The following is a 27,973-nucleotide window of genomic DNA, read 5'->3' as shown; positions in this document are numbered from 1 at the left end:
CCATTTTGTTTCCGTTTTGAGTTAAATCGGTGTTTCTCAATTCTCTGCCCCTTTAAGACTTGTGGACTTCAACTCCCAGAATCCCCCAGCCAGCCATGGCTGGCTGGGGAATTCTGGGAGTTGAAGTCCACAGGTCTTAAAGGGGCAGAGAATTGAGAAACACCGGGTTACGCCTTTTAAGGATGACCTTTGATAGAGGTTGTAAATGACGGTACCACTTTGAAGGCTGAAATTGTACGGACTTTCCACCCTCCATTGGCAAAAATAATCATTATTTGATGGTAGAGTCCACTGGGACTTTCAAAATTCCAATCAATCAAATCTTGATGGAGGTTATTATCTCATTATGTTATTCAGGGTTGGTGCCTTTAAGCTTTCTCTCCACCTATTAATTAATTAACTTTAACAATTCTTGCTTCTTTTAAATGTTACCTATTATTTTAATACTTTTTAATATTTTTGTACACCATCCAGAGTCCCTCTGTGAGGGAGATGGACGCTTCTTAAATATGATAAATAAATAATATGATGATAGACCAACAGAGGAAGGATAGAATGCAAACAGTAATTTTAAAAGATGAAAGAAATACGTGGTTAAAAATCATACATACATACTTACAATAAAATGATAGAGAGAGTGATAGAGAGAGAGAAAGATAATCGATAGATATAGAGATAAAAGATAGAGATGATATATAGACAGACAGACAGAGATAAATGATAGAGATAGGTAGATAGATAGATGGACAGACAGACAAATCCATAGACAAATCTAAAAAACACATAAAAACTGGATATGTAAACACACACACACACACACACACACAGAGTATATAAAAATAAAAAATGTAAATATCTATATCCGACTAACTAAATCTACCATAATAAGAAAAAAAATAAACAAATCACTGAATGGCTGAAAAGATATTTGGATGAATAGATCGTGCTGTCAGAAGCGGGTTCCTGAATTCCTATTTAGGATGATTTAAACTACTGTGTTACTTTTCTACATGCAGGGTTCCTCCCACCTTTTAAAAAATAAAAATAAAGAAACAGTAAGGATATAGATTGGTTTAGATTTAGAAGAAAGGGGAAACCAAGCTCAGACCAGTCAGAAGTGTTTTTTTTTAAAAAAGGGTGGTTTTTTAAAAATCTATTCTGTCCTCTGGGTAGTTGTAGTTTTTCTTTTAATACCATCCTCCGTTCTCGGTTTGCACCGAGGCAGAATTCTCTTCCTCTTTTTTTTTGCCATTCATCTGCAGCACCAGAATTACTTCTGTTTTTGATTGTGCAACTTGAAAAAGGAACTAACTTATTGCATTAGACTCCTCAGGAATCGGTGGGGGTTTAATTGTTTTTGTTTTCGGCTGGTGCTGCGAAATACTTTGCCAATTGGATGGCTGCCTGCAGCGATGCCCCTTTTAAGGCAGGTCTGTCCGTCTGACTTCCTCTCGTGAGATGGGGTGTGCACCTCATTATTTTCAGCAATTTATTATGTGTTCTGCATACCAATAAAGGCAACTGCAAACATTAAGACAGTTGGTAGTGGCAGGAGACTGTTATCTGATTCTGTCTCTCAGTGTTGCCATCTAGTAGTTCTCTGAATCTTTGCAACCCAGATCATTTAACATTAATGCAAGTAGTTCTTGACTTACAGCAATTTGTTTAGTGACCATTCAAAGTTCCAGAAACATTGGGGAAAAAAATCACTGTTTTTCACACTTAGGACCATGTAGCTGTTGTGGCCCGCCAGACTCGGACAGTGAGGAGGTTGGGAAGGAACATGGGCCAGTCCCGGAGTCTGGGGAAGGCTCTGACGAGTGCTGTGCATCGGAGGCAAAGATGGGGCCAGGGCCATCTGACAGTTATCAGCTGCCTTCGGAGTCGGAGATCAGTGGGGCAGAAGAGCAGCTGGAGCCTGTTCCCGATGTGTGCATGCGCAGAGCTGCTAGGAGAAGGGAATAGTTAGGGAACAAGGGTCGACTCAGGAGTAAGGGCACAGGTGGATGGTGAATGGCCCCTCCAATAGGGAATAAAGAGGAGCAAAAGGGGAGTGGTGTTTGTAGGAGACAATTAGTTCGTTTAATTAGTGTGAAGATCTGTTCCTGACTTCTTGCCAAGTAATTGCTGCTACACCGTGGCGTTTGGAGGATATCGGCCTGGCAACTCTCACAGCCTGATCAACATCTGTAGTTGTGCAATCTCTTGAAAGACTGTTGGCCGGGACTTTGCTGGAGAGGAATTCCCTTTAACCTAAATAAAAGGGGTTTCATCGGGATGTGGCGTCAGCTTCGTGATCTTGGAAAGCCTAGGTCAAAACAGTAGCATCTCCATGGTCACTCACATGATCAAAATTCAGACGCTGGGCAACTGGCTCATACTTATGACAGTTGCCATGTCCAAGGGTCATATGATCCTCTTTTGTGACTTTCTGACGAGCAAAGTCAATCAGAAAACTAGCTTTGCTTAACAGCTGTGTTAGTCACTTAACAATTGCTTCACAACAGCTGTAGCTAGGAAGTTTGTAAGATGGGGCAAAACTCACTTAACAACTGTCTCACTCAGCAACATACATTTTTGGGTTCAATTATACTCATAAGTCAAAAGACTTCCTATATACAGGTAATCCTTGAAATATATCTGGACACTTAAGAACCCTTTGAAATCGCGACTGAGTCGAAAAAAGTGATGAATAGCTTTGAAAAACTTTGTGGACCAGAACGTTGGGTTCCAAACCTGAGTTTAACAAGTTACACCACGTTTCAGAAAAATTTAATCCGTTTTATATTAGGATTTGCTTAAATCCTATTTCCCCTCGTAAACCCAACATATTCCCAGTGTAGTACAGGTAGTCCTCTACTTATGACCACAACTGACTCTGAAATTTCTGTTGCTAAGTGAAATATCTTCTGCTAAGTGAAATTTGCCTCCTTTTACCACCTTCTTTGCCACAGTTATTAAGTGAATAACTGCAGGTGTTAAGTCACACCGTTGTTAAGTGAATCTGGCTTCCCTGTTGACTTTGCTTATTGGAAAAAGGGGATCGCCGAAAATAAGACCCTGTCTTATTTATTTTTTTTGCCACCAAAAAAGGCACCAGGTCTTATTTTCGGGGGATGTCCTCCATTGACTAACTTCACTTGCGCGTGTTGCTCCCGGCCTCCTTTTCGCTGTCAGAGGCCTTCAAGAACTTCTTCTGTGGCCAGCAAGGCTTTCCTGAAGGCCTCTGCAGCAGATAAGAGAGCTCAGGATCGATCCTGAGCTTTGTTCTCAGCTCCAGAGGCCTTCAGGAAAGCCTGGCCAGCCTTGCTGGCTGCAGAAGAAATGGGCCGGTGAGGCAGGTGTCGGGGGGTGCGAGGCCTGACTACACCTGTCCAAAGGTAAGTAGTAGGGCAGCTCCACTCCCGCATCCCCACCGTAGCTTAATTTTTACCTGTCCACTCTGGAGTGGGTGGGATTTTAATTAGGGTTTATTTGGGGGGTAGGGCTTATATTGGGCACACATGTAAAAAAAATCAAGCTAGGACTTACTTTCAGGGTAGGTCGTATTTTCAGGGAAACAGGGTAGGTGTGTAAACACACATACACTCACACAAAACCCCAAACACATTGCATGATCATCATTGATTAATTAACCTTCCAAAAAAGGTTAATTAACCCTAACCCTAAACCCCCATCCCCACCCTAGTTTAATTTTTACCTGTGTACTCTGGAGTGGGCGGGATCTTAATTAAGGCTTATTTTGGGGGTAGGGCTTATTTTGGGCATACGTGTAAAACTCAAGCTAGGATTTACTTTCAGGGTAGGTCGTATTTTCAGGGAAACAGGTTAAATGAACTCTTTTAAGTACCTGTAGCAAATTGAAGGCATAAAAGATAAAAGGCAGCGAAAGGGAACCAAAGCAGTCGTGGTTGTACCAGACCTTCAGAATTCAGTGAGATAATAACAGTTCTGGCATAAAATTGAAAGTATATTCTGTCTTGAGATTTTTTTTTTTCAAAAAAAAAAAACCTGAACAAAATTATTTCTGTCTTAAATTGGAGGAACTTCTCTGCTGGCTAGTAGCATCACATTTCCTTCGTATCGGTTTCAGTTTTTAGATCCCTAAAAAAATGTAATTTTTAAAAGAGCTAAAAGTATTGTGAAACTGTCACAGTTTTGATACACCTCAGTCGTCTTTCCCCTGAGATCACACAGGTTCTTCGACTAGTACTGAAATTTCAGCAATCTTTCCTGACTTCAGAAATCTTTTTGAAGGATGGGTAGTCCTTGAATTACAACTGTGTTACGGAGTTAATCATTGCAGTGATTCGCTTAACAACAGTGGCAAAAAAAGGTTGTAAAATGAGCCGAAACTGACTTAACAAATGTTTCAGTTAGAAACGAAAACTTTGGGCTAACATTGTGGTCGTAAGTCAAGGATTATTAGCTGTATTTGCCCTAAGCCCATCCACAGATAAGCTGAGTCTCGAAATTTTTAAGCAAAATACCCTGAAAAATGGATAATCTGTGGATTACTTAGGGGTAATCCAATTGTAAAGATTAAGCCATATGAAAATTTCCAAGGTCTGCTTATCTGCGGATGGGCTTATCCATGAATGTATACGGTAATATCTGTAGTTCAGCAGGCCATGAAATCATTAATTCTTTTAAACTGGCAAATCTTCCTGCAAAACAGGTTGCTTTGGACAGCATGAAGAGGGTTGAGAATCATTATTTTATTCTAAATATCATTATTTATTCTAATATGTCCAGGCTCAGCCCTTATTCAAAGTTAACCCCATTGCTTGCTTTTTCACTTTTTTTAAAATAAGCTTCCTTAAACCAGGAATTTAAATGTCTGCTTACTTAAGAGATTTGCAAGCTAATTAATTTAATTCTTCATCCTGACTTTTTAAATGGCTTACTATAAAAGGCAGAAAATACCTTCTAGGGGAGATTTTCTTTAAATTGGTGGCCTGTTAATGATGCAGATTACAAAAGTTTCTGCCAGCATGGCTAAATTTAAGTAAAACTTTAGCTGGGTTTTTCTCAGTCTTGATAAGTTTTAAGGTGTATATATGTGTGTGGACTTTAACTCCCAGAATTTCCCAGCCAGCATGACACTAAAGGTTTCAAAATGGGGCGAACTCATTTAACAATGGTCTTGCTTAGCCACAGACATTTGGCTTGCATTAATCCGGTAGGAATCAACCCAAGAAGTTTTAGTAGATCCTGGAATTTTTTTGCCACTCCCAAATCAACCAATCAGAGATCAAGGAGAGACTTTGAGTGAATAAAAGCAAATTTTGTGTTTCCTTCGTGGAATTTGCACAGAGAAAAAAGAGATGGGAGATGGGAAATGGGAGCTCAGTTAGAAAGTCCTGGTAAGTTCTCTAAAAACAATTTATAAAAAGAAGTGGCTTGCTTAGATTCTCACAACATGCTGAATTGAATTAGTTAAAGACCTAATATCTACAGCAGCCTAGCATGCTAAATGGGGTTTGTTTGTCCCTGGCTTAGCATTTTTCACTGGTCTGTGGTTAGTCTCTGATTCAGTATCTTGCTTAATTAAATGAGCAACTTAAGCCAAAATGCTGGTTGCTTTGTTGCTGGGGGTGTGTTGTGTGAACCTAGCTCTGATGTGGACTGTAAACCACCATTGATGGCTTAATGTGTTCTACATTCTCAGTGGGTGTTTGTTTAGCCATCTATGGCTAAGGAAATCGTGGCTTGGTATTATTTTGAAACTGACCATAATGTGGCTGGTTTGGTGGTGGTTTATTAAGTACACAGGTAGTCCTTGACTTATGACCAATGAATTATGACCTATGACTTGAGACAATTGAGCCCAGAATGTATGTTGCTAAGTCATAAATTTGTTAAGTGAGTTTTGCTCCATTTTACATCTTTTCTTGTCACAGTTGTTGAGTGAATCACTGTAGTTGTTAAGTTACTGACGCGATCATTAAGTGAATCTGACTTCCCTATTGACTATGCTTGCCAGAAGTTCGCAAAAGGGTGCAATCGTCGTAAATGTGAGTCAGTTGTCAAGTATCTGAATATAAATCACATGATTGTGAGGATGCTGCAATGGTCATAAGTGTGAAAAATGGTCCTAAGTCACTTTTTTCAGTGCCGTTGTAACCGTCAATAAATGAACTGTTATAAGTCAAGGACTACCTGTAGTGAAAGTTACTAAGAGGGGCATCTGTGCCCAATTTTATGGTCATTTTAGCGGCAGTTAAGTGAATGTAGCAGATCCGCGAAGCGAATCTTTTGTTGGCTATTGGGGTTGGGTTATTTTTCTGGAAACTGGAAGTAAACTCCAGTTTCTGGCAAAAATGTACATTGCTGGCCATGAGGTGGCAAAGAAATACAATAATTATAAAAAATTTAAAACGGTTCGTCCATTTTAATAATTTAAGCAATACAGTCAAAAAGCAAACAGATGCAAACGTTTCATATTGACTCATCAGTACCTACATTACAATAACACGGTTAAAATCAGCCTCAAATATAAGATCTAGCAAGAGCATTAATTACTTAAGGCTATACAAAATCTAGCAAAAGTATTAGTTAATTAAGGCTATATAAGATCTAACAAGAGCATTAATTTATAAGATCTAGCATTAATTAATTAAGCCTATATAAGATCTAGCAAGAGCATTAAATAATTAAGCCTATAGGTTTAATTAATTAATGCTCTTGCTAAATCTCACATTTGAGGCTGATTTTAACTGTGTTCTTGTAAGGTAGGTACTGATGGATCAATAGGAAATGCTTGCATCTACATATCTGTCCGTCTTTTGACTGAATTACGGAAGTAATAATTCTCCTGATTAATTTTATTTTGCTTAATTAGGTTTCTTTTTTTCCACGACAGCCAACAAGAAAAAGGAGAAAGAACGTCCGGAGATCTCCCTCCCGTCAGATTTTGAACACACGATCCACGTTGGATTTGACGCAGTGACAGGCGAATTTACAGTAAGGATGGTGTCAACTCCTAAAACATATTGTTTTATAGTTGTCAACAGAAAGAAGGTGGGGGGACTTTCAAAGAGCGGGCGGCAGTGTGGAATCGAAAGTACATTCCATTCATATTTTCTTCAAAGACTGATTAGATGACTGAAGCTTCATCTGTAAAAAAAATCTAATTGGAGAGCATGATTGAGAGCATGATTGATGATTGATTGTTATGGATGGGGTTTTTTTTCGTTGGATGATACACCCAGAGCGGTGGGGTGGGTAAAATAGGATCAAGGGTGACAGTGAATTATGTATCTCAGAGTCAGCTAGGCCCAGGCAAATGCCGGCATGTTAACTTCTAATACAAGAAAAGAAGTTTTGGGAGTGTGGCTTGAGGCTCATGATTTAATTGGAGTAACTGCCGGAATTCTGACAGATGGCAGGCTTTACTTCTAGTGTAGTCCGTGATGCTGTTGGTTGTGCAATAACCTTGCGGTACAAATCACAACAGCTGTGTAAACTCCGTGGGTCCTACGACATCATTTCTTCCTTGGCTGATTGTCTTCACCAGTTAAAAGAAAAAATTCACTGAAGTTTTCTTTTTTTCTTTTTACAATTTTCAACGATCATATACAGGTAGTCCTCAACTTATAACCATTCATTTAGGAAATGTTCAAAGCTACTGTGCGGGCCCAGGGCGTGGCACAAAGGCAACACAGCCAGATAATAAGTAGGAATCCCTTTATTAGCTCCAATTTTACCTTCTGGGCTGGAGAAAAACTCTTCCAAGAAGAGCCTTTGGCTGCAGAGAATAGAATAGAAATAGAAAAAGAAATAGAATAGAAAATAGATAGAGAATAGAATATAGACAGAAAAGAAAGAATAGAATAGAATAGAGTAGAATAGAATAGAATAGAATAGAATTGGGAATAAGAACAGAATAGAATATAGAATAGAATTAGAATGGCATGGAATGGAATGGAATTAGAATAGAATAGAATAGAATAAAATGGAATGGAATGGAATAGAATAGAATGGAATGGAATGGAATGGAATATAGAATAGAATAGAATAGAATAGAATAGAAAAGAATACAGAATAGAATAGAACAGAACAGAGTAGAATTCTTTATTGGCCAAGTGTGATTGAACACCCAAGGAATTTGTCTTTGGTGCATAACCTCTCAGTGAACATAAGAAAAAAATAAAATACATTCATCAAGAATCATAAGATACAACACTTAGTGATAGTCCTAGGTTACTATAAGCCCGTGATAGCAAACCTATGGCACGCATGCTGGAAATGGCACACAGAGCCATTTCTGCCGGCATGCAAGAGGTCGCTCCAGAAGAGCCGCACTGCGCATGAGTGCGCTCCCCCCACCAGCCAGCTAAATGTTGGGTATCTGCCGTGGATGCGCGGGGGAGATGCGCATGTATGCGCAGAGGCGCGTGGCGTGCGGGGAGAGACATGCGCATGCACAGAGGCGTGCAGGGGGTTGCATGGGCATGCACGGGGGGGTGTCGCGTGTGCATTCCATCATGGGTGCATGCACGTGCATGTACTTTCGGCATGTGACATGGAAAAGGTTAGCCATCACTTCTATAAGCAATCAAATACATAGGTTACTAATATGCAATCAAAGCATACTAGGAAAACAAATAAAACAATATAAATTGTAAAGATACGAGCAACGCGTTAGAGTCATAAGTGGGAAGAGATAGGTAACAGGAAGGATGAGAAGAAGAATAGTAACACAGACTTGCTAAGTAATTTTGACAGTGTTGTGGGAGTTAGTTGTTTAGCAGAGTGATGGCCTTTGGGTGGGTGGGGGGAAACTTGTCAAGTCCCTGTTCGAATCTGATTTGGAGGGGGAGTCGAACAGCTGACAGGGAGTGGGAGTGTGGCTCCGGTGGTTGTGGAGGAAACTGGGGAAGGGCACAGGCCGGCTGGGCATTCAGAGCAAGACCCAGGCCCATCCCCTCTTCATCCTAGGGCATACAGGGAGGAATGGAGAAGGGAGCAACGTGGCTTACGGGGGAGAAAAAGGCCCTGATTCCCTTCGTTAGCTGCAGCTTGGAAAACAGGATAAAGAGAGTGTTTGCGCACAGAACCTTGCTGGAAGCAAAGCGTGCATTATCTTTGTTTGTCAAGTCCTATCTGGGTTTTGACATCCTCCCAACTATGTGTTTCATTATCTTTTGAAGTCTGCAATTTTCTATCCTGCCCTGTCTCGTTAATTGCTGCAGCTTGTGGTTTGTGTTGGTTTTTATTTATAATTTATATGTACTTTGAGTTCGGACTAAATTCCTTCCCTTTAAAAACTGTTCTTGGGAAGGTTTTTTCTCCAGCCGATGATAACGGGACATTGGAGGCCAAGTTGGAGGTATTAAAGGGACTTTACCTACTGCTGTGACTTTGTTGCTTTTGTGCCACGCCCTGGGTCATCGCAAAACTGTCTTTGTGTCTAGTTGTTCTGGTGTGCAGTTAACTGTGTGGGTTCAAGTAGCACGTTAAATGGGATAGCAGCAGAGACAATGATAATCGTTCTTTCTGAATAATTATTATTTCCAGGGCATGCCAGAACAATGGGCCCGCTTGCTCCAGACGTCCAACATCACCAAACTGGAGCAAAAGAAGAATCCTCAAGCCGTCCTAGACGTTCTCGAATTCTACAACTCCAAAAAGACATCAAACAGCCAGAAATACATGAGTTTCACAGGTAGGTAACCTTGTTTAGATGGCATCAGGAAGGCTGTTCTTGTGGAAACGATTAGGTGGGCCTTGATAGATTAGGTGGGCCTTGGTAGGCTTCACATGTTTTGAGAACGCCAGAGAAAGTTGTGTTGACCTTGGCCAATCAGCTAAAGAATAAATTCAGGCAGTCCTTGACTTACGACGGTTCGTTTCGTGACCGACCGATATTAGAATGGCCCTGAAAAAAAAAGAGTTATGACCATTTTTTCACACTTATGGAAATGTGCTCCGTGCTCCCATGATCAAAATTTGGATGCTTGGCCACCGGCTCATATTTATGACGGTTTTGGTGTCCCCTTTTGCGACCTTCTGACAAGCAAAGTCATTGGCGAAGCCAGATTCACTTAATAACCAAGTTATTAACTTAACAACTGCAAACTTCACAACAACTCTGGCGAGGAAGGTCGTAAAATGGGGGGAAATCTCACTTAACAACTGTCTCGATTAGCAACAGAAATTTTGGGCTCTATTGCGATTGTAGCTGGAGGACTATCTCTAATTATCGTTGTCTCTGGCGTCTTGTGTTTAATTTTGGTGTTATCTAACTTTTATCATTCCTCCCACTCTCATTCACAATGATCCATCCTCCATCTGGTGCAGAGAAGTACTTTCATGAGATCTAATCCCAAAATAAAACTTGTTGCTCTTTGCTGTACTGTAGCTAACACAGTCATCATTCTAGAAATTAGAGCATCTTTGAGAACTGATGTGATGTTTGGGACAACTGATCAACAACAAAACTAGAAGTCTGAAGGTCTGAATTCAAAATACCTGAATAAAAACACTGGCTATTTAAAAGACAGTATCTTAGATGCAGATTGATCATTCACCGCATGACTTAAGACCAGGGGTGGCCTGTTACCGGTTCACCCGGTAGCTAATTTTATGGCCGGTTTGGCAAACTGGTAAATCCTGCTCCTGGCTGGCTCCGTCCACTCCGCCCCTCCCCCTCCCTGGAGTCTCCATGTGGTCCATTTTGGAGGTCAGGTAAATGCAAAAGCCTCTGGAGCCCAAAACTTAGGTGTGCACCTGAACGATTAAATTTCAATTCCAGCGCGTCCCTTTTTTGCTAGTTTGATTTGAGTGGGCCTCTGGCGTTAACGAGATGACACGCCTAATTATCTGACGTGATTCCGTTTTTCTTCTAGATAAATCTGCAGAAGATTATAACTCCTCAAATACTGTGGTAAGTCACATTTTGGTGCCTTGGATATCCAAGTATGAAATTATTCTTTGTAGAGTATGATGTGCGTAAGTAAACCCACTGTGAATCATTCCTTCAGCTGCCAACATCCTTCACATCAGATGAGCTTTTAGGTTATGGAGTCTCTAGGTAAATAACTAATTGATTTCCAGTCAACAGTTATAGATATATCTGTATATTTATAATATTCCAATATCTAAGGGGCTGCCACAAAGGGGGTCAGCTTGTTTTTTCCAGAGCCCCTGAAGGTAGGACAAGAAGCAACGGATGGAAATTGATAAAAAACAGAAGTAAGTAGGACTAGTGAAATTCACGTCTCCTGCTCCCTGTATTTATCAAAAGAAACGTTATCACTTGGCAATGAATGGTCGAAATCTGCCTTTATTAAAATGCATTGTCTTTAAGGTTATTGGTCAAGAGCCATAATAGTAAATTTAGCTCTTAAGTACCGTGCTTATAATGATAGGTTGTGTCTGGAAGACCGTTTTGGATTGATTACACTTAATGGAGAGCCATTATCCAACGTTGCTGACCGCATATTTGACAGCATATTTACAGGCAGCGATCTATTATGGGATGGGCATATATGCAAGGGAAGCAAGATTTGAAAAGCAGTCCCAGGATGCGCCTGATGCACGCCTTCTGAGCATGCCTTGTGACATTGCATGCCTGCACAAAAGGTGTGTTCAGCAGTGTGACGCTGCTGTCATCGTTTTGATGGAAACTTCCAGTCTTGTAGATCAGGGGTCCCCCAACCCCAGGGCCACAGCCCGCTATCGGGCTGGGGCCTATTCAGAATTGGGCGTTTGGCTGGCCGGAATATGTGTGCATGCGCACACGGCTCAAGTAGCATGAGTGGTGGGTTAGGGTTTGTTTTCTTGCAGTCGTTTCGTTACCCAACTAGGTAATGTCATCAGGGCTAGAAGGGAACGGGGTTTGTGGAAAAGGAAAATGGGAGGAGGAGGAGGACTGTGGGAGAACTTGGTGCTTTCTGAGCTTCCATATTTTCTTGGGAGACATTTCATTATCCAACTAGATAATGCCATCAGGGCGAGAAGGAAGGAGTTTGTGGAGGAGGAGGAGAATGAGAGGAGGAGGAAGAGGACTGTGGGGTCCTTGGTGCTCTCTGAGCTTGGATGTTTTCTTGCAGACGTTTCATTACCAAACTAGGTAACATCATCAGTGCTAGTGACTACCTACTTGGGGGGTCAGGAAATGTCTGCAAGAAAAACAACCAAGCGCAGAGAGCACCAAGGGTCCCCTCCGAAGATCTGTGGTCAGGGCAAATGGGGAACTGAGGGGCTGGGTTTGTGGAGGTAATTACCAAATAATGAGTACCTAATATGGGGGTGACCTCAAGACTACCTGAGCAGATTGAGGAGAGAGTCACACCTCCATGGTCCAGCATCCGTCTCTTCCTTCAGGCCATGGCCGATACGTAAGGACGCCAGTGGCCTTTAGTAAGATGCCTTCACCATTCGGTGCTAATGGTGGGTCTTGCATTGGAGTGAGGAGGGGAGGAAGCAGGAAACTAAGATGGTGGCTCTCATTTCCTGGTTGGTAGAGCAGGGGTCCTCCACCCAAAGGGCCCCGGCCCGCTACCAGGCTGCGGCCTATTTGAAACCAGTCCAGCTTCGTGCACGAGCAATCTCTTCTTAAAAACCTCCAATGATGGAGGACCCACAACTCCTGGACCGGGCAAGCTGTTCCGCTTTGTTCTAACTGTCAGGAAATCCTTTCTTTCTTTCTTTCTTTCTTTCTTTCTTTCTTTCTTTCTTTCTTTCTTTCTTTCTTTCTTTCTTTCTTTCTTTCTTCCTTCATTCCTTCCTTCCTTCCTTCCTTCCTTTCCTCTTTCTTTCCTTCTTCCCTCCCTCTTTCTTTCTTTCCTCCCTCCTTTCTTACTTTCTTTCTTTTTTCCTTCCTTTATTTCTTTCCTTCCTCCCTCCCTCTTTCCTTCCTTCCTTTCCTTTCTTTCCTTCCTCCCCCTCCCTTCCTTTCTTTCTTCCTTCCTCCCTCTTTCTTCCTTCCTTTCTTCCTTCCTTCTTCCCTCTCTCTTTCTTTCTTTCCTCCCTCTCTTTCTTTCTTTCTTTCTTTCTTTCTTTCTTTCTTTCTTTCTTTCTTTCTTTCTTTCTTTCTTTCCTTTCTTTCTTTCTTTCTTTCCTTCCTCCCTCCCTCCCTCCCTCCTTCCTTCCTTCCTTCCTTCCTTCCTTCCTTTCCCCTTTCTTTCCTTCCTCCCCTCCCTCCCTCCTTTCTTTCTTTCCTTTCTTTCCTTCCTTCCTTCCTCCCCCTCCCTCCCTCCCTCCCTCCCTTCCTCTTTTCTTTCTTTCTTTCTTTTTCTTTCTTTCTTTCTTTCTTTCTTTCTTTCTTTCTTTCTTTCTTTCTTTCTTCCATCCCTCCCTCCCTGCCTCCCTCCTTCCTTCCTTCCTTCCTTCCTTCCTTCCTTCCTTCCTTCCTTCCTTCCTTCCTTCCTTCCCTCTTTCTTCCTTCCTTCCTTCTTTCTTTCTTCCTTCCTTCTTTCCTCCTCCTTTTCCTCTTTCTTTCCTTCTTCCCTCTTTCTTTCTTTCCTCCCTCCTTTCTTACTTTTTCTTTCTTTCCTTCCTTTATTTCTTTCCTCCCTCCCTCCCTCCTCTTTCCTTCCTTCCTTCCTTCCTTCCTTCCTTCCTTCCTTCCTTCCTTCCTTCCTTCCTTCCTCCCTCCCTCCCTCCCTCCCTCCCTCTCCACTCCCCCTCTTTCTTTCTCCCTCTTTCCCTCCCTCCCCCACTCTCTCTTTCTCATTGATTAGTTTCCACCCATTGCTTCTTGTCCTGCCTTCAGGTGCTTTGGAAAACAGGCCGACTCCCCTCTTCTCTTTGGGGCAGCCCCTCAGATATTGGGAGGCTGCTGCCATGTCACCCCTAGTCCTTCTCCTCATTAAACTAGACATGCCCAGTTTCTGCAAACGTTCTTGGTATGTTTTAACCTCCAGTCCCCTAATCCACTTCGACGTTTCGTATCATTTCATCAAACCCTTCACGATAGTGTTTTGGCATAAAATCCCCCAAATTTCAATTCCACATGACTCAAAAGGTTCTGGGTTTCGGATGCATTCTGCAAGTGAGCCTGTATCGAAGTATCTTGGTTCAAAGATTGCTGCCCTGCGATGTACCGTTTAGCTCAGTTAAAGGTTAAACACAGATAAACAAAGTGATTTAGCAGTTGATGGAAGGAGTGCGTATAACTTTTAAGCTCTTAACTAACTTTGTTTGCTTGCTGTGTGAATATAGGCATTAAGTGCCAGGGCCTTTCTGTGGCTGGATTTTGGTCTGAAACCCAAAATGTAAATTCAAATTTCAAATTTCTTAACCAATTAGGTGGGTGTGGCCTAATTTGTGGGTGTGGCTTGGTGGTCATGTGACTGGGTCGGCGTGGCTTGTATGTAAATGTTATAAATATAACGGCAGGCAGGCAGATTGTGTTGCTCACAGAATCACAGATTTACTTAGAGATCTATCTATCTGCAATTGGCTGTCTGAGTCTGTCACGTAAAATTTGCTTTCAAGCAAACTCACAAAATTAACTCACAACACACCATGTATGTCAATATTGAATTTTTTTATGAAAAAAAGAGCAACTTTTACCCCAAAGCAAGCAAAGCAGGCAGGCAGATTGAGTTGCTCACAGCATCACAGATTCACTTAGTGATCTAACTATCTGCAATTGGCTATCTGAGTCTGTCACATAAAACAGTCATAAATATGAGTCAGTGGCCAAAGTGTCTGAATTTTAATCACATGACCATCAGGATGCGTTTTTCACGCTTATGGCCAGGTTGTAAGTGTGAAAAATGATCCTAAGTCACTTTTTTTCCAGTGCCGTTGTAACTTCGAACGGTCACTAAAATGAACTGCTGTAAAACGAGAATTATCTGTTTTACTTCACCTGTTCCTTGTATGATTGTTAGTAGAAATAAATTCAAGTTTAAACACATGTATACGTAGAAAATAAGGAGGCATGAAATAAGAGAAGAACTGAATTTGGCAGGACTAAAAAGAACTGATCTGAACATATTTTATTGATGCAATTTTTTTTAAAAAGCCCACTGAATCTTCAAGCACCAAACAAACATGTTTGTGAAAGGAACTATTTTTAAAACCCAGCTTTTCCAAAATAACAGGTAAAAAAAAAAATGCTGTATTTAACACCTTCAGATGAATCTGGTTCTCTCACTTCCAAGCAATAACGTTTATTTTTAAACGAGCTAGTTTTTCCCAGTGGCTGTTTTCTCACAGAGAGAAAAAGTGAGAGGTTGACAAGGATATTTTGGCCTCAGTTGTCAGCACTGTAGATTGTGCGAATGCCCTGTCTCACATCTAAACCAGCAATGTCAGTTTCAGGTTGTTTCATGTGAAATTCTCAGCTGGGAAGAAACCCATGTAGTCTCTTCTCTTCCAAGTTGCCAACGAAGTCTTAAGAAAATCTGCAAGAATCATATTTTTCTGGTTAACTCCATTTCAGCTATTTTAATGTTTATTGCTGTCCTTCCGCCCTGGGATAATGGGATGAATAAGGACAAAAAACAGGGTCGGTCTGTCTGTCTATCTATCTATCTATCTATCTATCTATCTATCTATCTATCTATCTATCTATCTATCTATCTATCTATCATCTCTCTCTCTCTCTCTCTATCATCTATCTTCTATTTGTCTATTTATCTATCTATCTATCTATCTATCTATCTATCTATCTATCTATCTATCTATCTGCGAAATATCAGTCACGCATCATCACAAAATCTCCCAAACAATGGCCATAAGTCTCCTTTTTCAGTGCTGTTGTAACTTTGAACAGTCACTAAACGAATAGTTGTAAGTGGATTTTCGATCCAGGACCAATTCCAGGTAGTCCTCAATTTATGACCACCATTTTGGTTGCTAACTGAGACATTTATGAAGTGAATTTTGCTCCATTTTGCTTCACAAGTGAAGCTACTAAGAAACAAATGTGGATTTTCAATCCAGGACCAATTCCAGGTAGTCCTAAACTTATGACCATCATCTCTGTTGCTAAGTGAGACATTTGTGAATTTTGCTCCGTTTGACAACCTTTCTTGCCATAGTTGTTAAGTGAGTCACTGTAGTTGTTCATTTAGTCACACAGTTGTCAAGCAAATCGGGTTTCCCGATGGCTAAAAAAAAATCATAAAATTGGATGCGATTCACATTAACAACCACCTCGCTTAGCAACAGTCGAGGACTGCCTACATAAAGCACGTTCTTTCTTTTGGAGGAAAATGGCAGTCCGGCCTAAGGGGTAGAATCGCTGGACGGGGAGCCCAGTCCATCCTCAGCCCTTCAAAGCTTGTTGTCGGCAGCCATTTTGTGAACAATTGTCCCTAACGTTTCCTTCAGGTCCTGAGCAAAAGCTGCGAAATAATAGAAATAAATGAATACGTGAATAAGAGAAATTTTAAAAAAATTAAACAAGGGTTGTTTCCACGCAGAACGTGAAGGCCGTGTCGGAAACGCCAGCAGTGCCCTCTGTGTCGGAAGATGAGGATGATGATGAGGACGAAGTTCTCCCTCCACCGGTCATCGCCCCTCGGCCCGAACACACCAAGTCGGTGAGTGATTCTCTTCCTCCTTTGGAGTCATAAAATGCGTGAAAATGGGTTTTTGTACAAAAAACCAGCAGTGGTGGGATTCATCCGGTTCGCACCACTTCGGGAGAAGCGGTTGTTAACTTTCTGAGCGGTTTGGGGAACTGGTTGTTGGAAGAAATCATTCGGGCAGAGAACCGGTTTGTTAAAGTATTTGAATCCCACCACTGAAAAACAGGTACTCCTCGACATTCAACCGTTCGCTTAGTGACCGTTCCAACTTGTGACAGCACTGGGGGCGGAAATGACATTGCATTTTTCACACTTAACGACCACGTGGCAATGTCCCTGTGATCACGTGATTTACATTTGGAGGGCTTGGAAACTGATTTGTACTTATGGCGGCTGCAGTGCCCCCTTTTGCAGCCTTCCGACAGGCAAAGTCAATGGAGCAACCAGATTCATTTAACAATGGTGTGACTCATTGAATAACTGCACTGATTCGCTTAACAAACGTGGCAAAAAAAAGGTTGTAAAATGAGGCAAAAACTCACTTCACAAATGTCTCACTTAGCAACATGAATTTTGGGCTTGATTGTGGTCGTACGTTGAGGGCTACCTGTAGTCCTCGACATACACCAGTTCTCGTTTAGTGACCTTTTGAAGTTACGGCGGTACTGAAAAAAAGTGAATTCCCAAATTGCCATGATCCCATGATCAAAATTTGGCTGTTTCGACAACTGAGTCATATTTATGATGGTAGCAGCATCCCGGGGTCATGTGATCGATCCCCTTTTGTGACCTTGTAACAAGCAAAGTCAGTGGGGAAACCATTAAAGACTGCTGCAATTGGCATAACAATGGTGGCAAGAAAGGTCTTAGAACTCCCTTAACAAATGTTTTGCGTAGCAACATACATTTTTTGGGTCAATTGTGGTCGTAAGTTGAGGATTTTAATGAGGGGAAACTAAGGAAGGGAGAAAACAAAGATGCAGCATTCTCTCAAAACTGAGAGATAATTAAAAATTTGAATAATTTTCTGTAAAAAAGAAGGAAGTTGGCCAGGGAATGACAGGCTTTCCTTGACTTATGACCACAATTCAGCACAAATTTTCCATTTCTAAGCAAGGGTAAGTGAATTTTGCCCCATTTTACAACTTCTCTTGCCACAATTGCTGAGCTGCACGTCATTCAGTAGGAACTGCAGTTGTTAAGTGAATCTGTCCTCCCCTTTGCTTGTCCCATGGCCCCGTAACACTGCAACCGTCATAAATATGAGTCATTTGCCAAGCGTCTGAATTTTGATGACGTAATCATGGGGATTCTGCAGCGGTCGTTATGTGCGAAAGTCACTTCTCTCAATGCCATTGTAACTTCAACCTCTCACTAAATCCAATGTTGTAAGTTGAGGACTACCTATACCGGGGTTAGAAGAGCATATATATGCATTTTTAAGACAGAAGGAGCAATAACCCTTGTTGTTTGTCACCACAGTCCCAGCTTCTGAAGCAGGGGGTGGAATTCATCCGGTTCAGACCGGTTCTATAGAACTGGTTGTTATGATTCTGTGCAGTTCGGAGAACCGGCAAATCGCGCCCCTGGCTGGCCCCGCCCCTCTCTGCCCACCCCTCCCCTCCACCCGCCCGGTCAATCCTTATTGCACATGCCCAACATCACTGACTGCATTTCCCCCCGCCTAGTCACTCCTTTAGATGTTTCTATTTTTTTCCACCCGACAATCAGCTGTTCCGACATTCAGCTGTTCCAACAATCAGCTGTGCCAGGGTCCCCCATGAGGCTTCCCTGAGGCCCAGGAAGGCAAAAAGGGGCGCAGGGTGTGTGTGTGTGTGTGTGTGTGTGTGTGTGTGTGTATGCTGTGCCCCCCCTTGCACTCCAGTTTTTGCCTCCCTGGACCCCAGGGAAGATTTTGGGGAGCAAAAACGCCCCCCCCGAGGCTTCCCTGGGGCCTAAGAGGCAAAAAAAGGCCCATTCAGTCACATGGCCACGCCCACCCAGCCATACGGCCAGGCCCACCTAGCTACGCCCACCAACCACACCCACAGAACCAGTTGTTCAAAAATTTGAATCCCTTCCCTGTACCAAAGGTAGATTGCTGCTGTTGCTGGAAGCTCCACTTGGTCCCGTTGATAAAACAGTGGCTGAAAAAAATTGCCTTTTTAGCACTTGGTTTGCTCTTTTGCTAAGTGGGATTGGCTTTTGAGGTCATCGGCAGATGCCACCCATTTCTCCGTGATTTTCTGTCCTGTTTTTATGCCCGTTGTTCTTTCTTTTTTTTTTTTCCTCTCCTTCCCCACAATGCAGATTTACACCCGCTCCGTGATCGAACCTCTTCCGCCAGCCCCAACCAGGGATGTTACCACCTCTCCCATCAACTCCCCTTCCGAAAACAGCATCACGCCCCCGGACACGCTGGCGAGGAACGCCGAGAAACAGAAGAAAAAACCCAAAATGACCGATGAAGAAATCCTGGAAAAATTAAGTAAGATTTTGTTTTGAATTGGAACATTTGAGGGTTGGCAAAGAAAGAAAGGGGAAAAAAAAAATCACATCCTCAACTTACGACCACAATTGAGTCCAACGTTTCTGCTGCTAAGCAAGACATCGGTTGAGTTAATTTTGCCGCATTTTATGACCTTTCTTGCCACGGTTGTTAACTGAATCACCATAGTTCTCAAGTGAGTCAGACGGTTGTTAAGGCAGTCTGGCTTCCGCGTTGATTTTGCTGGTCGGAAGGTTGCAAAAAAGGGGATCGCGTGACACCGTCATAAATGTGAGTCGGGTGCGAAGCCGGCTGAATTTTGGTCCTATGACGGTGGGGATGCTTGTAACAATCATAAGTGTGAAAAACAATCATAATTCACTTTGAACAGTCCCTAAAGAAATGGTTGTAAGTCGAGGAGTACCTATGTCTTTTAATGGGGGTGAAGTGTAGTCTTTTAATTGTGATTGCAGACCAAAATATTTCTCGACTGAGCTCGCTCGGCCTCCTGTTTTGTGTTAAGCTATTTCCCCCATACAAAGTGCAAACTTTCACACAATCGGTGTTTGAAGGCTTTCAGAAGTGTCTCCCAGTGGGTTTGTGGTGTGATGTGCGATTGTCATGCCCCTGTCGGAATCTGACTAGGAGGGGGAAGGCGAACAGCTTTCAGGGAGTGGGAATGTGGCTCTGTTGGCTGTGGAAGAAACTGGGGAAGGGCAAAGTCCGGCTGGGCAGAGCAGGGGAGAGGTAGAACAAGGGAGAGGTAATTCAGAGGAAGACCCAGGCCCGGCCCATCCCCTTTATTCTAGGGCACACAGGAAGGAACGGAGAAGGGAGCAACGTGGGTTGCTTGGCTTACGGGGGAGGGAAAGGGTCCTGATTTCCTTCCTTAACTGCAGCTGGGAACACAGTGTTTAAAAAGGGAAGTTTAAAAAGGGAGCAAATATGAGTTTATCTTGTATCGTCATGGCTTATCTGGGTTCCTGGCGTCTTCCCAACTGTGTGAGTTTTGCCGTGCTTTCAAGTCTGAAATTCCTTCTCCTGCCCTGTCCAAGGTAATTACCTCAGCTTGGTTTGTTTGGATTTTTAGTTACAGTTTGTGCGTACCTTGTTTTGGACTTAATTCTCTGCAGTCAAAGGCTGTTCCTGGGAGAATTTTTCTCCACCCAGAAGGTTACCTGGACATTGAGGGCAAAGTTGGAGATAATAAAGGGACTCTTCTTGCTTATTTGACTGTGATGCCTTTGTGCCACGCCCCTTGGGGTCATCACAGTGATGCTCTGCTTCTCTAAATAGATGGAGAGTGTTAGGTAGGACCGTCAAGGCTAAAAGCAAAATGGAGACTCACAAAATGGAGTACAGGTAGTTCTCGACGTACAACAATCTGCTTAGCAACAGTTCAACGTTATGACGGACCTCCTTGGAATCTGGATTCAAAGTTACAGCGGCATTGAAAAGAGTGGTTTATGTCCGTTTTTTTCACACTTATGACTGTTGCGACATCCCTGTGGTCACGTGATCAAATTTCAGACGCTCGGCCGCTGACTCATATTTATGACGGTTGCAGTGTCCCTGAGGTCATGTGATTCTCCTTTTTGTGACCTTCTGACAAGCAAAGCAATGGGGACTTTAGACATGGTGTGAATAACTTAACGGCTGCAGTGATTCACTTAACAACTTGTGGCAAGGAAAGGTCGTAAAATGGGGCAAGATTCTCTTGAGCACGGTCTTGTTTAGCAGCAGATATGTTGGGCTCAGTTGTGGTCGTAATTCAAGGACTATCTATAATAGGTCAGGAGCATCTCAGAGTTGGCTTCATTCATTCAGCCATGCCGGCATGTTGCTCCTAATAATCTTTTTGAAGTTGTTTGAAGCTTCGCTTCATGATTTAATTAGGGCCATCGCTGGAATCCTGACAAGGAGCACTTTATGACTATTATTAAGTGTTGAACCTGATGACTCTTGACTCTTGACAAATGTACCTTTTCTTTTATGTACACTGAGAGCATTTGCACCAAGACAAATTCCTTGTGTGTCCAATCACACTTGGCCAATAAAAATTCTGTTCTGTTCTATTCTATTCTATTCTATTCTATTCTATTCTATTCTATTCTATTCTATTCTATTCTATTCTATTCTTCATTCCATTATTCTATTCTATTTTATTCTCTATTCTACTCTATTTTCTATTCTGTTTTCAATTTTCTATTCCATTCCATTCCATTCCATTCTGTATTCCTATTCTATTCTATTCTATTCTATTCTATTCTATTCTATTCTATTCTATTCTTATTGTACCCTGTGACTATTATTAGGTGTTGTACTGATGATTCTTGTCTCTTGACAAATGTATCTTTTCTTTTATGTACACCGAGGAGAGTATTTGCACCAAGACAAATTCCTTGTGTGTCCAATCACACTTGGCCAATAAAAGAATTTTAATTCTAATCATCAGAACAATTTTTAGCAGAAGATTGAAAGGTGGACAAATTCTTAGATGAAACAAAGCAGGATGGGATACTTATATTTTTCTTATATTTTGAGATGCAAAGCTTTGAGCAGGGATTTTTTTTAACATAAGAGATTTGTCTGGAAGTTCCCTGTCCATATTTATGCAATAGTTTTGTACCATACATTGTTTAAAATGAAGGAAACTGATCGATCTGTAATATAATTGGGCTCCAGCTACCAGCCCTGGATGACATCTTCGCATCTTGCTGTTTGAGGAAGATGCAGAACATTCTCAGAGACTCTTCCCATCCTGCTCACAATCTTTCTGAAGCTGTTGCCTTCTGGCAGAAGATACAGAACCATTAAAACTCGGACCGCACCTTTTTCTGAGCAGTTTTTATCCCAGAGCTATAATTGCACTTTGCAATGAACTTAAAGGACCCCCATCAGTGAGCTGTTGGACAGGATTACTTGGTCTGTTGTGTAGATGCTTGTGTGTTTTTAGGGGGTGGGGAATTTTGCCAGGTGGGGAGGTGTTTGGGGATTGTCATGTGTGTGTGTGCATGTTGAGCCTGGTCTCTGGATGTTATGTGAATTTTGTTGTATGTGTATGCTGTGTATATACATACAACGACAATAAAGAATTCAATAATATCTTTATCATTGAGTTCCTGCATTGATCAAGTTGCACTAACAGAAAAAATATCAACATTGGAAAACGTACTGAAGTCTTAGTCCCATGATTTGAATTTTCCCTACTTTTCCTTCATACTGTACATTTTTATCCCGGAAAACTAACTGTATTTCCTAGGAATTCATGTCTGCAAGTACCAAAAAGCTTAAAACTGCAGAATTAAAATCTGATTTCATTTTTTTTTTGCTTTTTGTTTTAAAAAAGGAGGTATCGTAAGCATTGGGGATCCCAAGAAGAAATATACCAGTTTTGAGAAGATTGGACAAGGGTAAGTCTTTAATTGTGAGCGGCTGCTTCTTTGGGTCAGGTAGTCCTCCACTTACAACAGGTCATTTAGTGACCGTTCTAAGCTACAACGGCACTGAAAAAAAGCGACTTGATTCACTTTTGTGACCTTGGGACAAGCAAAGTCAATGAGGGAAGTTGGACTCACTTAACAACCAGATTAGTAACTTAACAATCGCAGTGATTCACTTTACAACTGTAGCAAGAAAGGTTGTAACATGGGGCAAATCTCCCTTAACAACTGCCTTGCTTAGCAACAGAAATTTTGGGCTCAATTGTGGTCATAAGTTGAGGACTTAGCTGTATTTAAGGGTTGAAATGGAATTATTTGAAATGCTCTTTCTTGCTCAGTAAATTAGCTACTGTAATTCCTTCAATTACTTTTCTTTCTGTAATATTAATGACCGTGTAGCAGATTATAGTTGTGACTTATTTTCTAAAAGCAAGGGAATCTCAGGGTTGTTACTCACATTTCATGGGTGACTGTACTGTGGTAACTTGGAATAGTCTCTAAAGGAATGGCTATATGTCAAGGACTACCTGTCATCATCATCTTTTAACGACCCCATAATCCCTTGTAGGGGTGGCATCTGGGCAACTGAAGGGAACTAACAGAGTCTTTGAATGGCCGGATGCCCTTCCTGTCACCAGAGCGGAGTTTTGTCCCGCAGAATGATATATTCTCATTGTGACCAGAGAGAGAGAAATATCTGCCTCTACCTGGGATCGAACTCATAGCCTCCTGATTGTGGGGCAAAAGCCCCACGTATCACTCCTTGTCTAGGACTATCTGTACTTTTCCAAATGTGGACACTTTAAATCAGAACTGTGCTTTTCCTGTAGGAATTTGCTGCCTCAGACTTGAGTGAAACCATGGAGATTTTGCTTCCCAATTTTTGTATTGTTCCAAGTGGCTGTTTCTGTGGGATTTGGGAGCCGATCTTTGGAATTTGCACATAATAGAGCCCGTATCGGTTTCGGGGTTTTTCCACTTGCCAAGAACCAATTTCCATGGGCGAATAGACAGTTAGGTCACTGAGACAAAAGGCATCTAAGCAGGTGGGAATCAAATTTTGTCATGCAGCCAGTTTTATTGTCCCTTGTCACATGGTCACATAAACGCTGCATATACCCACAAATAAACCTACGGGGGCTGGCGAGGAAGGAAAATAAAGAAGGAAGATTTGAAATGGGGGGGAGGAATGAGAGTTGACCTTAATTGCACTGAGCTAATTTCAATCCATAAAAGTCCTGCAAACTGCTTAGCAGATGTCTTATTAGAGTTTTATCTTGCCTTTTATCTCTATATATAAAAGCAAAATACCCCTCACGCATCATCACAAAATCTGCAGAACCGTAAAGCCTACAAACTTGAAAATTAGCTCTTGGCTTCTAGGGGCTCACTAAGAAAGGATTTTTCGAAATGACCATCAGAGCATTTAGAATATTTCCTATATTATTATTATTAACATGCTCTGATGCTAAGGAGTTCTACTCCCCCTCCTCACCTGAAAAGAAATTTCTTCCAAATGCAAAACACAAGCAGAGGAGAGGAGTTTCAGTTTCACAGCACCAAGCACCTTTCGTACAGAACAGTTGAGCTAAGCCACACCCAGGCTCCTTGCTGTCTCCTTGCTCACACAGCAAATACTGCTTCAGTTTCCAAACAGCCCTCAGCTCTCTCACACACTGACAGGATGCTAGCCGGATGAATACTGATGGATGCTGGTAGGCAGAGGCACAATTTTCCCCCCTTATTTTCCTCTCCAAAAACTAAGCCCCACCACATAGTTTCGTAGCGAAGCACGGGTATCGAGCTAGTAACTTGAGGCAGAGAACATGTTTAATGTTATTTCCTCCTCCGATTTTTTCCCACAACAACAACAAGCCTGTGAGGTGGCTTTGTCTGAGAGAGAAGGAATCCATTTTTTAAAAATAGATTTTGTCTTCTCTGTTTTGTTTTTCAGGGCTTCGGGTACGGTATACACCGCGATGGACGTAGCAACGGCACAAGAGGTAAAGGCTTCGGCAGGTGTGAGGTGTGGTGGAAAGGAACCGGAGGGAGATTGGAGGCCAAAACATACAAAGAATGGTTGCAGGAATTGGGTGTGTCTTGTTCAATGAAAAGGGGGACTAGGGGTGACACGATAGCATCTTCCAATATTTGAGGGGCTGCCACAAGGAAGAATGGGGTCAAACTATTTTCCAAAGGACCTGAAAATAGAAATGCTGGATGGAAACTGAACAACGAGAGAAGCAACCTAGAACTAAGGAGGAATTTCCTGACAGCAAGAAGGATTAATCCGTGGAACAACTTGCCACCAGAAGTTGTTGGTGCGTCATCACTGGAGGTTTTCAAGAAGAGATCGGACAACCATTTGTCTGGAATGGTATAGGGCAAGAGTCTCCAAACTTGACAGCTTTAAGACTTTTGGACTTCCAACTGCCAGAATTCCTCCTCCAGTCAGGTTAGCTCAGAAATTCTGGGAGTTGAAGTCCAGAAGTCTTAAACTTGCCAAGATGGAAGACCCTTGAGATAGATAGATAGATAGATAGATAGATAGATAGATAGATAGATAGATAGATAGATGCAGATTAGATAAATAAAGAGAGAGAGAGAGAGAGACAAATTAGATAAATAGAGATAGAGATAGATAGATAAATAGATAGATAGATAAATAGATATAGGTATAGATATAGATAGATAGATAGATAGATAGATAGATAGATAGATAGATAGATAGATAGATAGATAGATATCGCCATAATAAACAGGCTCTATTATTTTCCTAAATTGAGGACTGCCTGTAATTTCTAGTATCTTCTACCATTGTGCCTCTCGCAACCAAGCTGATGGATTCTATTTTCCCTCCTCTTTCCAAATTCCAGGTTGCCATCAAACAGATGAATTTGCAACAACAGCCTAAGAAAGAGCTGATTATCAATGAAATTCTTGTCATGAGGGAAAACAAGAACCCCAACATTGTCAACTACCTGGACAGGTAGCTGTAATTTAAGATATGGGGGCAGGGCGTCTTCGTTTTTACGCAGCCGCTTTGATTGACCTCGATGTTGTTTCTTCGCTGCCTCCAGAGATGGATGGGAGTGTGGGGTTGAGAAGGCCAAAATATTTGCCCCTCATTTTCCCCTTAAAAAAAAATAATTACTTAAAACAAGGATGCTGAGCAGTGTTTAATTTATGTAATTCTGTGCTGTCTTGGCCTTCTTATGGACTTCCCTGCTGTGCCAAATCTGTTGTTTTTTCCTGTCCTTGGGAGAAAATATATATATATCAAACAGATGGATTCCACTGTGGAAATGATGCAATCAGATGACTGGGATTAAAACATTCTCCCTTTGGTTTTTCCCTTCCCTCTGTTTGCTCCTTCCTCTCCTTGTTTTTGTGTTTATTTGTGGAGTTCGATCTTTTTTATTTTTTAAAATCCTTTTTAAAAACAGATCTTTGCAAGTGGCTCGGGGTACGATATCTGTTGCCATGGTGTCGTAGGCAGCAGCCAAAACATCTCCCGGAGAACTGTAATTCTTAATTATGAAATACACAGGGAGCCATTTTATCCATTCGTTTAATGGGTTTAAATTTATCAAGCTATCGCTGACTGAAACACCTTTCTCTGATCAACTCTTAAAATAATTCTGGACTGCTTACCAAAAGGAGAAACATCTGTATTTGAGTACTTAGCAACTGGCTCATACTGATCAATTGCGAACCAAAACTGAGCCCAAAATTTCTGTTGCTAAGAGGGACAGTGAGCTTTGCCTCACTGTGCGACCTTTCTTGCCACCGTTGTTAAGCGAATCGGTGCAGTTCAGTTAGTAAACGTGTAGTAACCTAAACTGGCTTTTTTTCAGAGGTTGAGTAGCCATGGCAAATAATAGTCAGTGAAATTGGGCAGGGATTTTATCAGCATGCCTTGAATACAGGTAATCCTCAACTTATGACCACAATGGAGCCCAAATTTATGTTGCTAAAGCAAGGCGTTTATTGAGCTTTGGCCTATCTGCGGTCTGAATCGCTGCAGTTGTTAAGCAAGTAACACGGTTGTTCGATGATCCGGCCTCCCCATTGGCTTTGCTTGTCAGGAGGTTACATAAGTGTCGGGGCTTGCACGACCCTGGGGGCTCTGCATCCGTCATAAATATGAGTCAGTGGTCAAGGGTCTGAATTTTGATCACCGGACCTTGGGGATGCTGCAATGGTCATAAGTAAAAAATGGCCGTAAGTCTGCTTTTTCAGGGCTGTTGCAACTTTGAACGGTCACTAAACAAATTGTTGTAAGTCAAGGATTACCTGTAAATAAAGACTCTATCTATATAAAAGCAAAATACCCCTCATGCATCATCACAAAATCTGCAGAACCGTAAAGCCTACAAACTTGAAATTTGGCCCGTAGGTTCCTCTTGGCTTCTAGGAGCTCACTAAGAAAGGATTTTTCGAAATGACCCTCAGAGCATTTAGAGTATTTCCTATATTATTATTATTATTAACACGCTCTGATGCTAAGGAGTTCTACTCCCCCTCCCCACCTGGAAAGAAATCTCTTCCAAATGCAAAACACGAGCAGAGGAGAGGAGTTTCAGTTTCAGAGCACCAAGCAGCTTTAGTACAGAACAGTTGAGCTAAGCCACGCCCAGGCTCCTTGCTGTCTCTTTCTTGCTCACACAGCAAATACTCTTTCAGTTTCCAAACAGCCCTCAACTCTCTCACACACTGACAGGATCCTAGCCAGATGAATACCAATGGATGCTGGTAGGCAGAGGCACAATTTTTCCCCCTTATTTTCCTCCCCAAAAACTAAGCCCCACCACATAGTTTCGTAGCGAAGTACAGGTATCGAGCTAGTAATAAATTTAAACTACACAAAAAAAAAAAACCCTCAAAGGGCAAACTCAATACATTATGGATCTTTTTTTCTGCCGTTCCCTTTTCTATGTTTCTACCTATGGAATTTATGGCGAGAATTTAAGGATCGGGGAACCTTTGACTATTATTAAGTGTTGTACCTGATGATTCTTGACGAATATATCTTTTCTTTTATGTACACTGAGAGCATTTGCACCAAGACCAATTCCTTGTGTGCCCAGTCACACTTGGCCAATAAAAGAATTCTATTCTGTTCTTTGAAATAAGAAAGCTACGACCTCTTCATTTCCCTTGGTGGGAGGTGAGGTAGGTGAGATGAGAAGTGAGGAAAGCGTGACCTTCAGGCATTTTGTGAGGAGAAACAGGTGGGGAAACTTCTGGAGGTGAGATGAAACCTGTGAATTACATGCTCAGAAGTGAGCGATGTGAGACCTCTGGCAATTTATGGCGAGGAACAAGAACTAGGTCTTAAACTTCTCTTCAAACTTCTTCAAACTTCTCTGTTTGGCTGTTGAAGGTGGTCTCCTATGGATTGTCAACTCTAATGAAGAGAAGGACCAGGAGAGTCACAATAGCAGTCTTCCAATATTTGAGGGGCTGCCACAAAGAGGAGGGGAGGTCAAATTATTCTTCAAAGTACCTGAGAGTAGGCCAAGAATCAACGGATGGAAACTGAG

General features: G+C 41.9%; 1 protein-coding gene across 1 annotated transcript in view; it reads left to right on the top strand.

Moving 5' to 3' along the window:
• Window positions 1-27,973, top strand: part of PAK1 (p21 (RAC1) activated kinase 1) — a 61,297-nt gene that overhangs the window by 22,916 nt on the left and 10,408 nt on the right. The window contains exons 3-10 of the mRNA XM_026706930.2: window positions 6,866-6,966; window positions 9,523-9,670; window positions 10,854-10,891; window positions 16,389-16,508; window positions 18,807-18,984; window positions 22,334-22,397; window positions 24,382-24,430; window positions 25,304-25,416. Coding sequence (XP_026562715.1) covers window positions 6,866-6,966; window positions 9,523-9,670; window positions 10,854-10,891; window positions 16,389-16,508; window positions 18,807-18,984; window positions 22,334-22,397; window positions 24,382-24,430; window positions 25,304-25,416 — 811 coding nt within the window. The remainder of the gene's footprint in view (window positions 1-6,865; window positions 6,967-9,522; window positions 9,671-10,853; window positions 10,892-16,388; window positions 16,509-18,806; window positions 18,985-22,333; window positions 22,398-24,381; window positions 24,431-25,303; window positions 25,417-27,973) is intronic.

This window comes from Pseudonaja textilis, chromosome 7, assembly GCF_049901715.1.
Source record: "Pseudonaja textilis isolate UNSWEBS1 chromosome 7, rPseTex1.2, whole genome shotgun sequence".
NCBI classification, from domain to species: domain Eukaryota; kingdom Metazoa; phylum Chordata; class Lepidosauria; order Squamata; family Elapidae; genus Pseudonaja; species Pseudonaja textilis.
Note: the sequence above shows the minus strand (reverse complement) of the source record. Positions and strands in the feature narration are given on the sequence as shown.